Below are 15,787 nucleotides of genomic sequence, written 5' to 3'. Positions count from 1 at the left end.
AGAACTTATACATTTAGAATAAAAACTTATAACGTTCATAAAAATAATTGTAATTAAACTACTTTACACTGAAGAAAGTAAAGAGATTCTAACATTTATTTTTGAAATTACAATTTCGCAAAAATTTATTCTAAATGACAGATGTTCTGCGAAATGGTAATATACATATCTCAAGGAAACAGACGTCCTTCATTACAATGTGTTAATTTAATAAAATCCTAAACATATTGAAGATCAAATCGAGAAGAAACACAGTGAATAGTGGAAGCATTACATAATATATTGAAATAAGCTTTCCTTATAACAATTAAATTACAGTAATTCGCAATCACGGTTTGAAAAAGGAAAGTGGTGAAGGACGTCTGTTTCCCTTCTACATTTAGCGAATTCACTATAGAACATAATCATTATTAGGCAATCAAGAACATTGCAACAAGCATAGAGGTTTTTCAGCTGTATAGCTATCCTTTCGATCATCCCTACTATATTTGAAAGCCATTCCAGTATATTATATAGTTCTACTAGTATGTTATATCTAGTATGTTACATATAGTTCAATGAATAGAAACAAGGAATTCGTTAATGATGAAAAGAGAAAAGTAGAGTAAAAGGAAAGAGACGGGAAAGAAGTCGGAAGAAGATATGATAAATTAAGCGAGTAATCGAGCGTGATGATGAGATGAACGTGGGTAGATAGTGTAAGTATATACCATGCGTGCCTGGTTTCCATTCGGGAATGGGATGTGTTCTTACGCGTTTCTTTCTTTCCATGAATTTTATCAAATTAAATTACATCCATTTATATCGTAATTAAAGTATCCATTTATGTTATAATTAAAGTATACGGTCTTAAGTATACAATTCAATAACAGAAAAATCGATCTCAACGAAAAATGGCAACGATCCGAGCATGATAAAAAGCAAAATTATTCACACATTTTCCCGATTAGTCACTTTAGACAATTGCTATCTTTATCTCTTATGACATCGCTATAAAATTCAACAGATATCGCGACACGACACAGTTTGCTCCGCGAAATTTTCAACTAAAAATACACATTTCCATTAATGTAATTCTTAGTCGAATCAGATTACTTCTAGATTTATCGCTTTCTTTTGCATTGTTATTATTACCATATATCGTAGCAAAATTTCACACAAATCTATACCTACTTGTGTCTAAATCTATACCTCTTGTTTTGATTCCAAATTTTGAAATCAATTTAATAATATCGAATAACATTTTATCAATGCAATCGTTATATAAGAGACTATAGAGCAATAATTACAGAGCAAATATTTTTATTAAATTAATAAATTATTTATGTCTTTATTGCACACGTAACATTATTTAAAATTACGTAAAATTATTATTAAATATAAACAACTTTATCAAGAAATTACGATTTATCTGTATTGTCAATGAGATTCCTAAGTATTTGCATACGGAAAAAATTATTATGGTTGCTACATTCTCTATGATTGGAAAAGAAATGTATGTAAATTCAAGTTACATTAACATTACATTAAATATAAAATATACCTGTTAAAGTAACAGCTATATTCAATATAATATCAATGTAGCTTGAACTTACATACATTTCTTTTCCAATCATAGAGAATGTTGTTGTAGCAACCATAATAATATTCCGTGCAACGACAAAACAAAGCCCGTTTTTAGAGAGAGAAAGAGAGATGCGAAGCACAGATCATCTCAGACCCTCCACGCCAAGGTTGAGTACCAAGAACTGTTACAATAACGCATTAAATGTATTTAAGTAGCGAGGAAGTAGGGACTTACAAGTCGATTTAAGTTAGCCAATGTGACTACTGACAGGTCAACAGTTGAGTGGAGCGATTCTCAGCGTAGTTGGAAACAGTTTTATTTCGAATGTATGTCGACGAATACTTCTTGACAGTTATAAAGTGTGCGTGTCTATTAAATTGAAAGAGAGTAACATAACACAAAAAGTGATTGAAAAATGGCCGAGACCCTCTTGACGAGATTGAAAAAAAATCTTAAAGAAATGCCGTTCTATTGCAAAATTATCGAATTGGTGAGAATACATATTATTGCATCAATTTAAATAACAATATATGATTAAAAATAGTATATTACACGCGATGGAAATATAATCTATAATTTATTAGAAACAAAATTTTAAATATCTTTTATATTTATCTTCCTTCATATTTTGACAATAAGGTAAATTTCAAATTTTACAAAAGTAATATCATATTTTATAATCATTTTACCGTTGCATCTATTTTATGTGTATAAAATCAATAACTATTGCTAATAATATATTTTTTCTTTAGTAAAAAATGTATACTTTACACACTACACACACACGCGAAAAGAGTCCAACACTTATAGCATAAATATCGAAAAATACTGTTACATTTTTTAATGAAACTCTCTATTTTTTTGTCTAAGTAATTGCGAGTTTAATAGAATAACTAATTTTTTGTTATACTGTACATAAATTATTATTATTTAATAAACATTTTAAAAAATTTTAATTACGAGTTGTTCTAAAAAATAATTTATATAATAAAAATATTTTTTAATGACAATTAAATATTAAATGTTATAGATTTTCTGTGCCATAACAACAGCATTAATGGCAGGATCATATCGACACATATGGAGTAGTATACATCATGTAGCGTTATTTCATGTGGCAATAAGCGGTTATATTCTTATAAACGCAATTGTTATCACGGGCCATTTATTAGACGAACGATTACCAAAAAAAATGGTGAGTTAAAATACGAAATATTGCGATCATCATTCATAATTAAAAATAATTCATTCAATGCATCTGTAGAATATAGATAATATATTAACAAAAAAAATATTTTGTTCAAAAAAGAAAATAATTTGAGAAGAAATAATATTCTTTTCGATACAAATCGTGTTCTGTGTGGAAAACATTAGATAATATAATATCGAGAATCAAATAATTCATTAGCTTTTTGATTAAGCAAAATATTAAAATGCATCAAATAAAAAATTCTGTCGTCGCTGCTTCAATTTCTCGTCTGCTTTTTATATGTTCGAATTATTTAAATTCAATTCAGTCTAGAATGGCGTCATACCATCTAAAAATTCGAATGCAATAGAAAAATCAAACACAAAAAAATGTGAGATTTATTTCACTATATTTTTCTCTCATATCTCTTGGAACAAATAATTCAATTTTGAAAATTTAATTTCTTATCTTTCTGCTAGTTTCGTTGTATTTCTATTTTATGAATTTCAATGTACGTAAATAGTTATAACAATGCATACCGAATTATGACAAGTGAATATATTTTTTCGTTTCAAACAGTAAATATTATTCTTTGATTTTGCAGGCTCTCATTTTTGCGGTGATGGGGGCGATTCTGTGTTGCGCCGCCGGTATCGTCCTTTTTCGCGATTGGGACATTTACATGTCTAATTTAGCTCATATATATCTGGAGGATGGCAACCAAATATTTGCAGCCGGCTGTTTCGCGATCGCAGCTGCCATAGTATTCGCTATAGATACATATTTTACTAATAAGTACGGCTGATCATCCGGACAACCTCGATTATTACGAACATTATAAAAACGAGAAACAGAGAGAAAATCATGATTTCATTTTTTTCTATTTCATTTTCACATAAATGTATTTCATTAATCGTTTTTAAATATTTTATCAACTTTTGCGAAAAATATTTTTGACTTTCTACATGTCTTTACTGGTATACTATCATGTTGTGAATTTAATAACAAATCAAAATAAAAACAAATGTCGAACATAATGATAAATATAAATATTCAGATGGAGACGCAGTTATTTTAGAGTAACTGCATGATTCATTCCAATTAAGCAATGTTTGTAATTGCTTTTTATCAAGTTTTATCAAGTTTAATATTCTCTAATATTTAATATAATTAATATAATAATTAAATAATAAATATATATATATATTTTTAGATAATTATATATCACAACGCTATCGCTGTTGTAATTCTTGCACATTGTCAGTTTACTGACAGTGAAATTAAAGTTTATATGCAATATATAATTTCAAAACCAAAACTTGAAATAGCATGTGTATACATATATACACACATATACATACATAGGTACATATATAATATATAATATATCATGAAAAATGTCTCTAGCTACATTCCATGAAATTGTTCGTGTCATAAATTCAAACTATGATTAGAAAACGAAATGTGACGTTATCGGTTGTTCTTATATCATAAAGAGATCACTAAAAAATAATAATTTTTTAACATATCCAAGAACGAAAAAAGTATAGATTTTGAATTTATAAATAATATTTTTTTCTTTAAATTATCTAGAATAAAAATATAGTTTTTCATAGAATAAGATTTATGATTAAAGGATTAAGGTTTATATATCTTGTATAAGCTTATATTTTTCCTTATTATATACATATATAAAATATATATATATTATTTTACTTATATATATATATATATTAATCTTATATATGCGAAGCAAAAATTGCATATGCAAAAATTCTCACGTAATGTCAAGTACAGTAACCGACTAATACATAATCATATGCATGTTTAAAACTTTGTTTTTTTGTAAAATAAAATAAAGAAAATTTCTTTTTTCTATAAATATCTTAAAACATGGGGAACAAGATCACAAATCGACGAAGTTTTTCGTCGAAAGAGCTTTTTCCGGAGATGAAACCGCTTTCCGAGCTCCATAAAACTAAATCTTCAAGAAAAATCTACATAGTCACGCTTCTTACGTCTGACAGTAAGTCGCAGTAAGTTTTCTGTCTGCCTTATTTCCACAAGAAAGCCATCATTTGACAGTTCCTGTCTATTTGTCGAAATAAAAAAAAATAAAAAAAAAAAAATAAAAAAACTCTGGAAAAATACCGTTTCTTTCGAGCATTGTGGTTTTCTCGTATTTCCTCTGCACGCGTAAAAGTGTATAATAAATTCCATAAATTCCGTTCAGTACTCTCAAAAGTGCGAGAAAAACGCAAAAGTACTGGTTTGCCCGACTACTTTACAAAGAAAAGTTCGATGAAATTTCGTTCCATAATACAAAGTGGAGAAAAATTCGAAAATGTACATTAATCATGTGCATTAATCATTTCTTTTATTATCTTGTCTGTATCAGTAATACAGAGATCTCTTAACAGGTAGGTATACTATTCACTTTAAAAGCACAGCAAGCTTCTTCAATATTCATTAAACTCAAATACAAGAATTAAACAAGCCCTGAGCTTTCGTATTTGTAGAAATCTCTTCGTTTTAATGGAACATTACGATATCAACAATTAATTTTAGGAACAACAAATAAATTAACAAAATTATAAATTAATCGTCGCCAGAGATGTTTTTCCGAGTTTTCTCCTTCTCTCTTGTCCTTTTTCTTCATGACATTTACTCGCGAACATATGGTTAATTACAATCAGAGAATAAAAAAATTATTATTACACAAAGCTACGATTTGTTCAATACTAGAAAATCAAGGTGCCAAATTCATACAATGCTATTTTTGCTGCTAATAAAAAGTACGCATATATGTTATATAATAGTTTTACTATCTTTCATATGTAACTCTCATTATATAACTAATTGTAATTGTACTAATTGTAAAAAATAATTGTGTTCGATATTTTCCTAGTACTTTTATAATCGTATGAGAAATAATACGATAAAACGTTTTCCGTTGAGTTTCGTCGAGTGTTTCGATAAATGACAACAATAGCGCGCTGCTGCTTATTTCCAGTTATTGTTGATATCATATTATGATGCATGCGCGAAGTGTTACCTTCCCCTTCTCTTAAGTCTAATCGTAAAAATGATAACAAGATAATGGTGCTATATAAACAGTGACACGTATTATGATTGTGTCTTTCGACGAGACTCGAACGAGAAAGTAACGCTCTCCGTATATGTCGTCGTATTATATATCTTCCAAAGTATGAAAAAATATCAAATACGATCATTAATACAATTATAATTAGTTATAATGAGAGAAGTGAAACATAGGCATATAAAAGGCATGCGTCTGCTGTTTATTTAGAATCAAAATAGTATTGTGTAAATTCGGCTGCACAATTTTCTAGCATCAAGCGAATCATAATTTCATCTAATTATAATTTTCGCATTCTTTCGTCGTAATATAAAATAAAAAATACATCACGTGTATGCAGGAGTGTTGAAAAGTGCTGCGCGACTATCGTATAGCTTGGTTATTAGTGCAATCATAATTAATCGTGTTTATTGCGAGTACATACAATAAAGAAGCAGCAAAGAACAAGCAAGAGAAGAAAAAACATGAAAAGAAAGGCATCAGGAGACAACGAAACATAGAGAGTAATTTATGTGTTTATATTTTATTTATCCTCGTATAACGAGACTCACTTTATATTGTCTTAAAATATTTTTACATCTACCCAATCATAGACTGTAGACGATAGCCTGTCAGTGAGTCACGCATACTTTAATATGATAACACTCCGAAACATTAAGCTGACATCTGTCTCCATGACATTACAATAAATGATTGTATGGCATAATTAAATGTTAGTTGTTTGTTAATTTGGTTTTTAATAAAAAAGTTTATATTTTTTGTCCCCCAACGCAAACGATAATTTCGACGAATAGAATTTTGGAAAAACAAACTCAAATTAATGTGCAAAAAATATTGATTAAATATTATAAAAATATTAATTCTCTTTATAAAATTATAATAAAGAATATATGAAATATTCAAATAAATATTAACAAAAAGTAATTTTATATTGTAGATTATGCAATTTATAAAATATAAATAAAAATTTATGAATAAATGAATTAATATAAATTATTTAATTTTATTAAATATAATTAATAAAGCAAAGAACACTAGCGGTTTGTCATTTCCAGAATAACTTTTATTTTTATTTAATAATAATTATATTTAAATTTTAGTATAAAATATTGAGTATATAAATTATTGAAACAAAATGTCATCAGACATTATTTTATTCAAATAAGAATCTTTTCTAGAATTAAAGATAGATTAATTCTTTTATCGTTCAAGATCCGAAACAGTAGAATAAATCTAGATATAGTCGGACATGGAAAAATGTATAAAAATATGTAATCATATCTTCGTAATTTGAATGTTTAAGAAAAAAATAAAAGAGCAACGCTTTATATAAAATAAAATGAAATAAGTAAGTTGCAGAAAGTTTTGCGTGTCTTAATTAAGTAAATATATACTATCCGCTTAATTTAATTTTAAACAAAAAGTATATATGTATCTATAGAACATGCACTTAACATAGAACACAGTCTTACTATTATTTGCGCTTTTTTTCACCTGTATTTTACTTTAAATTTTTTTATCGATAACAAACTTTAGTACAAGTGTACAATCAATGCAATAGCTTTACACAGTATAAATAATTTTAAATAACCTATATTATACAAACAAAGCTTTTTTCTAATCTATTTTTAATAAGTACTGTATTACTTCATGTATACATATTACGTGCATATGCCCAGCCGTAATTAGATGAGCGCCTTAGATGCATTTATGCTGTTATGCTCGCACTAGTAATTACGCGCGAGAAACACGGAACGTCCAACACGGCGGGCAGTGCAGATTAAAACGCAATTAAAATGGTACACGACGATGCTTTCGGGCCGACGACGAATGTTTTATATCCAAGCGTGTCAGTTTGTCAAAGAGAGCGAATAGTTGTTTGCAAAAATAACGTACAGAGCAGAAAAAATCGAGACGATTAACTCAAATTTTACCAAGAAAATAACGGCAATTAACACCAATTATAATTACAGATGGAAACATAATTTCGAAAGAATTTCGTGAATCGCGAGTAATACATCTCATGGGACATATCCGTTCTATCATGTAAATTGTAAATCAATAAAATAGAAATTCAGATAACCAGAATACTTTATCTTGTCATTATTTTATTTAATGTGAAAATTTCAGTATATAAATTCCATCTAGGATATATGTTATCTGATATGATTAAAGCATCATGCAATATATTCGTTTATATTATGGATACTAATATTTGTAATTTTGTTACATAGTTTCCATATACAAATTATTCGATGTAGCTGTTCAAATAAATTTTATTTTATTTTATTATTTTGCAATTGCTTTTATTTACTCAACTTTCATCGTAATTATTTGTTTGAATTGTTCAGTTTTTTAGCCCCTCGTTATTCGTATATAAATTATATGTAATAAATCAAAACGGATAAAAGTTTATTGAATATAGCTTAGAATGAATTGCAAAAAAGATTCTAAAATTAAATAGCATGACGTTGCAAAAGTATGTATAACTAACATTTTGCGTGACATATATGACAGTGAACTGGAATAGAATTTGACGAATCCATTGTTTATAAATTGTAACACATTAAATTTAAGACATAATCATTTTGCTCCTATATAAATATGCTTTTATGTAATCTTATCTTTAACTTCTAATAGAAAATATTACCAAGAAGATAATTTAATATCCCGAAAATTGACTAAGAAAAATGTTGAATTACATAAAAGATTAAAGTAATTGTCCAATTACTAAATAATTTCGAAATAATTATCTAGAAAAAGGATACAAAGCATTGTGTGCATGAATGTTTTATAAATAAAAAATAAAAAACATCGCAACGTTATGGTTATTTCTATAGATACGTTTTGTACACGTTTAATAGCATTATTGTAATTTCGGTGGATTTTGCTAATTTCAATTTTCTCTCTCTACCAATATTAACAGAGAGCATAATACTTAATACTAAATAATATTCAGTTAAACTGTTTATAATTTAAATTACTGTCAATCAGTTTTAATCACATAATTTTGTTTATACTACAGCAAATAATAATTTCAGCAAGTTTAAATCCAACAATTAACTATAAATTCTTTGACAATAATTTAACAATAAATTCTTTGACAAAGAAGTTTCCTTCGTGAAGAAAAGTTAGTAGAAAATTATTATATGTTTGAATTACAAATGAAAATTCTGCTAATTGTAATATAGTAATTTTGGATAAAGAATCATATATTTACATATATATAATATAGTTTGTTATTCGTTTGTCGTTTGTTATAATATAACAAACAATAAACAATTAAAAAATTAAAAGTTTTTAGTAAAGAATATATTAAAAAATACCTTAATATTTTTTAATGTATTTTTTATTAAAAACTTTTAATTTTTATTCGTTTATTAATGAGAAATGATTGAAAGTTTGTATTCTCTCTCAAATAAATTAATATAAATTAAAATAATTTATTATTTTTTATTCAGAGTCTATTATTAAGATACTTTTCTCATAATAATCTTATAATGATTTTCTTATGATGGTTCTTATAATAGATCAGTCTATGGTAGACCATTTTCGATAAATTCTAATGATTTATGTGTGTGTGTACGTTAGAAAAAAATTTTGTTTTCAAATAAATATATAATATAAATAAAATATAAGGAAAAAAATTTAAATAGCAAAATTACGATTTTTCACAATCTCACGTAATAATCAGATATTATAAATGCACATATCATGACTATATTTTAAACGGTCAAGGTTAAATTACTGCGAAAGAAACGATCACGAAAATATGCCATATATCAACGTGCAAGTTTAACAAGGACAATTTTAAATGCATGAAATCATTCGAAACATTATATACGGGTTATATTAAATTGAACAAATTTACGAAATACTTCTTTCAAATAAAAATTAATCGTGATATTCAGTAAACTATGTAGATTTCTAGAGACTTCCTCATGAAAATAGTTCAATCATATCTAACGATAAATAATATACACATTAACAATTTATTTATCACAAACTCACCCTTTAAGAAATCCTCAAATAATCAATATTTATTAACTGTACTCTAATACTAATAATAATAAAGATTTAATAAAAATTTAATGAAAATTTAATGAAAATTTAATGACAATGATTATGAACGTGAAAAATATTGTTGGAAGATACCCATTATACTTGTCATGTTTGTACTTTTACCGATAAATATTAATAACAGGATGGTAAATCTACCCGCTGTATATTTATGTATGAAGACTCTCTCTGTTAACTAATCTCCTTTCACATTCGAAAATATATGTATATGAACTTAATATAAAATTAGTTTTACGATCGATATCAGTCAATATAACAGTCGTAATAAAAGAAATCGGCATTCTGATGAAATGATAATAAATATTGATCGATGCATTCAAGTCCTTAGCCACATTCCACGTATAATGCACCAGTAACCATCCTGTTGGTCGACCGGCAACTTTGCACGTCATGTCACGCACGTACGCACACACGCACTCTTTGCCTTTCGATCACCTCGACACACGTCTCTTTAACACAGTTTCTATCGCGAGACCGCGGAATTGTGGAGGTTAATATAATGCGGTCCGATCGACCGATCGTTCGTCCATACACCCATATCGGGAGCCGCTTCAACACGAACTGATGGTCCGCCCTCGTGCGACGTCGCGGCGCGACCCTTCCGCGCCACCACCCCGACTGCACCACATCGCCCACTTCCTCTCCAGCACCCTTCCTTTCTTTCGTGTTCCCTCTCGTGTCACGTCGCTTGAGAACCGTGACTTTCCTCCTTCGCATCCTTTCTAATCCGCCCTTTTTCTCCAGGAGTCCCCCTCTTGGCTTACATGGCTGGAAGGGGACCCACTTCCCTCATACGATTTCAACGATTTGCAACCAAGTGCGCTGCGGTACTTTTTATGCCCTATAAAGTATTCACGCGCGTGTGTAAAAGTGAGACGAGTAAGAGTAGCTTCTCTGCGTTTCGAATAAAAGGTATTCGTAAATTTTTAACGTTTTGCATTTTCCAGATCGTGATGCATGAAAGAATCTTCGTGATAAGCAATTTTTTGCAAAAAATTTATCAAGTTCTCTTCTTTTAATCGAATTTCTTTTATTTCAAAGTTTAGTTGTAAAGATAATCTAAACAATATGTAAAAAAATAAAATCATGAAAAAATTGATATACTATATTAAACTATCACGCTATTTCTAAATTTGTGAAGAAAAATTCAACCGAAAGTTTTATCAACTATAATACAAAATATCAAATATTATTAGCATTAATATTTAAAATATAAGTTATTGACTAACATATTTCTAACACTTTATTTAATTTCTTTTTGTTGTGCATGACAGTTCCAAATGAAATTCATAATATAACACCTTATGCTTTTTATATAACCTGTATAAATACCTGTGTAAATTATTCATAGATTAAAAATTCTATAGCAAAATAATCTCTGCATTTTTATAAGTTTACATTATTTAAAATTCCTGAAATAGCAACTAAAAAATGCATGCTCGAGATGTCAAAATTTATTTGAATAAAAAAATAAAATTACTTGCACAAGGTGATCGAAAATAAATTTCAATATGTAGAATTAAAAACCATTCGCCGGTCGTTGAAACTAGAAAGCATAGTGATTTATCGATCTATATATCTTGAAATTTAAACGAAAATCAAAGAAAGACAGAGAAGCTTTCTTCTCACGTGCTTTCAATAATTTTTCAAGTTTATCGAGCCTCTCTCGTCGCGAAAGTACTTGCCTATCTCGGTAATAATAATGGAAATGTTACTTTTTTTTACTCGGAATTGTTACTGGGTCTTTGAATAGTAATAAAAATCATATGACTATGATATCGATTGAAACCTCTGCAAAGTTAACTCCTTTTTCCTTAAATTTTCAAACATTATTAGAATCAAATTTCTAAGTATCGTAGATCGAAAAATTTTCTTCATAAATCAAACGTTCTATTGAAAGTTCGCACCCAACAAGTTCTATCACTTATTCTAAAACTCGAAGAACTAAAACTAAAACCGTACTGAATGGTCGATTTTAATTTCTTTTATATAAAACATTTTTTTAAATCTCTCCATGTTAAAAATAGACAATTGCTATGATGTTTTACTGCGAAAAAAGTCGCAATAATCGATATACATTGCAAGATTTAAAGCGCATACAATTGTATTTTTCGAGAAAATAATAAATTTCCATGAAATACTAACTTTTGCAATATAACTAACGTTTGAGAATTAGACAAGACACAAAAACATCGATAAAAAAATTTCATACAATAAATATAGAGTACAGGATATATAAAATGGAATATAAAATTTTATCAGAGTCTCGTATAAATAAAGAATACTTTTGAAAAACATTGAAATGTGATCATAAAGCTAATAATAATTACTATTGTATATTCAAGTGCATTGAAAAATATATAAAATTAGGATATCTTATCACATGTTTTACATGTGTTAAACATATATATTTATTTCTTTTATACGCATGCAGATAATTCACAACTCAGAGACTGCGAGAAAAAGAATGTCAAACATATAGTGTTGCAATAACTGCACACTGTACGTGCAGTTACACAGCGTTTATAAACATACGATTTATTTAGTTTTCGTATAAAACAGAAAACTTTCCTCATTAATTCAAAAGATAAAAAACATAAATAATATAGAAAAAACACACACATATACATAATTTAAATTTTATATATAAAAACTGAGGCTTTAGTTTTAAAATATTTAATATTAAATTTATTCAATTATAGTACCAGTATTTTTCTTCTGTCTTAGCACACGCATTAAATTATTTTATAGCCACAAAATGTGTTTCTATTTTTATCGATAAGGCAATTCGAGGACAGATGCGTGGATGCGATGAAGAAAAGGACGCAATGCAGCTGCAATTGCAACATGCTGTGAAAATACGCATTGAACGATTTCTAATCCCGTGCAGGTTGCTTCAACATTTCTGCAAACGACATTTTCGTGGCTCCAGTGACACGCAAGTAATGAATGCACAAGCTTTTCTCAAACGTGAGCTAGGAAGCAACCTGATGGCAAGAGAATTTGCATAAAACTCCGCCCGATCGGAATCGGTTACATGGTCGAATTGGACGTTCGCCAAAAGTATTCCCCGTGCAACATCATCCCTCATGCGCAATAAATTTTCTCGACAAAAAAAAAAAAAAAAAACCGAAATAAATGTTTTACGGCTGCGCATTTTTCATCTCAATATTTCTAAAATCGATACACTAATATGTACAAGGCATCGAGTTCGTTTGAGTACTTAAATCGCTTATATACCATGTACATGCGTGGTCGCCTCACATTTCATTAAATTGATATGCATTAAAATACCGTCGAGAAGCCTTTTGACGATGATTAAGCGTTATATGAAGATTTTAACGTCTAGGCCGACATCGAAGCCCTATTTACTAGTCAATATACAGATATATGTATGTACATATACATACATATATACGTATACACACAAAGTAGTCATTATTTGCATGTCATTGGAATCACGAAAATGTCGTTTAGAAACAACTTACATGAAATTAGGAATTGTTCTATATGTATTTTTATTACAACATGTTATATATATATGTGCGTGCGTGCGTGCGTGCGTGCGTGCGTGCGTGCGTGCGTGCGTGCGTGCGTGCGTGCGTGCGTGCGTGCGTGCGTGTGTGTGTGTGTGTGTGTGTGTGTGTGTGTGTGTGTGTGTGTGTGTGTGTGTGTGTGTGTGTACATATAGTATATATAGCAAACTTTTTATTTATATAAACATACTCGCATTTCAATACAATGTCCGTATAGGTATACATAAGTATGACTGGTACCGGATATCTTAAAATCTCAACGCAGCTATTACATTCTAAAGCAGTTAGATAAAAGTGATCGCAGATAATGAATAAAAACTAAGATGTAAAAATGTTAATTTAGAATAAATACTAAGTGCTCAATTAAAAGTGTAAATTGATTAGAGATGATCAGAAATTCCATGAACTCCATACATTTTTAAATTCCCGAATTTACAGAAGTAGGCGTGCGAAATGACGGACGTGACAATGCAATTTCTACGCACAAAAAGAACAATTGACAGCGAGCATGAAATGTAAAAATGAATTAAAATGAGAATAAAAAATTAATGAAACGACGTTTATTAACCTTTGCACAATAAAAGAGTTTTTGCATTTAAATTTAAATGAGTAGAAGTCTTTGATTATAGTCGGAATTTTATTTTATGTAAATGTCGATGGCATTCTTTTTATATCGATTAATTTATTAGATAATCTATTTTATTTTAATTGATTAAAATTAATCTTACCTTGACATAGTGAGCAACAAAAATATTTGAAATCGTTATATTATATCCACGTCATATATTCACGCTATATATTTAAATTTATTTAATATGTTAATTATCTAATGTGTTAAAAAATATGAGTTCACAAATGTCATGTGATATAAAATATCAATAAATATTATATAATATTACCTACTAAAATATTCTTTTATTAAATATATCTATGTGCGAATATCGCATATAGATGTAAAATTTCTATAATAAAAAATATGTAAAATTTTTTAAAAAAATACCTTTATAAAATTATTTATGCAAGATTACGCTTTATAAAATTATTGTATTATCAATTATAATTAATAAATTTCAGTTCTATAGAAACTTGATAAATATTATAATAAACACAATTATTCAGCGCGCGGCATTTTAATTGAGTGCATACGTGCATTCATAGCACCTCAACAATTTTATACTCGTCAAGTGTAATTACCGGAAATTACTACTGTTATTATGGTAAAATTTACATTGCATGCAAAATAATAATACATTTGTAATAACATTTATTTAATCTTTAAGACCTATCTATCTATTACCACACAAATAATAGGAAAAGTAATGTCATTGTATCTGTTACGATGTTATATAAATAGTTCTATTTTTGCTAACGCGAAAAAAATGACTAATAATTGGTAATCAAAAATATGTATAAGTGAAAAAAAATAAAAAATAAAGTTTATTTTATGTGTAAAATTTTCGCGCAATGTTTTTTTTAAAGATAACAATAATTAGACTTTCTTTGTAATATTAATATTATCGACACATAACTAAATATGTTTATATATATATATATATATATATATATATATATATATATATATACAGATTCGTTAAAGCAATTGCCAAATGAATATAATGTGCATGATAAAATGCATCGGTAATAAGATGTTGTCTGTACGATTAATGAGTCAAAGAAAATCGCGCCTTCTGCAATGTATAGGCGTAGGTACTATAATAATAACAGTCGTGATAAATTGATATGGATCATCTTGACGTACAATAAATACTCGCAATACAATCAGTACCAAGCAATTTGTCAGCAGACAAATTGTCATGCAATGAATCAAGTCATCATGGCGTGATATCTATATCACAGGCGCCACTGATAATAATTAAGAAGATAAATATAAGCATTCAAGCAATTAAAAGCTCGAAACAATGTAAGTCTCTTAAAAGTATACGTATTCTAATCATAGTAGAATATATATAATATAATTAATAATAATAATAAAAAAGTAAAAACTAAAAATAAAAACATAAATTTATCTGCGTTTTACAAAGATAACAAAAAAATATTTTTAATTGAAAAAATATTTATATTGTCTTGCACTCTCACTTTATATTTCATGTATCATAATTTGCTCAAGTAGAAATCATAGATTTCTACAAAATATAAAATATAATATAGATTCTCAGATGCATCTTATAATAAATAAATTTTTTTTATTATATAAAAAATATATAATTAATTAAAATTATATAATAATATATGTGTGTGTATATATATATATATATATATATATTTGTATAAATTATCTATCAATATCAAAATTG

General features: G+C 27.8%; 2 protein-coding genes across 2 annotated transcripts in view; one reads left to right on the top strand and one right to left on the bottom strand.

Annotated features, from left to right (window-relative positions):
* LOC140666360 (SUN domain-containing ossification factor) overlaps positions 1-15,787 on the bottom strand; it is a 44,714-nt gene that overhangs the window by 23,459 nt on the left and 5,468 nt on the right. The gene's annotated exons all lie outside the window — the stretch shown is intronic.
* On the top strand, positions 1,829-3,847 carry LOC140666007 (uncharacterized). Its single transcript, XM_072892689.1, has 3 exons — positions 1,829-2,057; positions 2,598-2,762; positions 3,361-3,847. The coding sequence occupies exons 1-3, from the start codon at positions 1,983-1,985 to the stop codon at positions 3,559-3,561; spliced, it is 441 nt and encodes a 146-aa protein (XP_072748790.1). The 5' UTR covers positions 1,829-1,982; the 3' UTR covers positions 3,562-3,847.

The sequence above is a fragment of the Anoplolepis gracilipes genome, chromosome 5 (genome assembly GCF_047496725.1).
Source record: "Anoplolepis gracilipes chromosome 5, ASM4749672v1, whole genome shotgun sequence".
Taxonomy (NCBI): Eukaryota; Metazoa; Arthropoda; class Insecta; order Hymenoptera; family Formicidae; genus Anoplolepis; species Anoplolepis gracilipes.
This window is presented reverse-complemented; position numbering and strand designations above follow the sequence as displayed.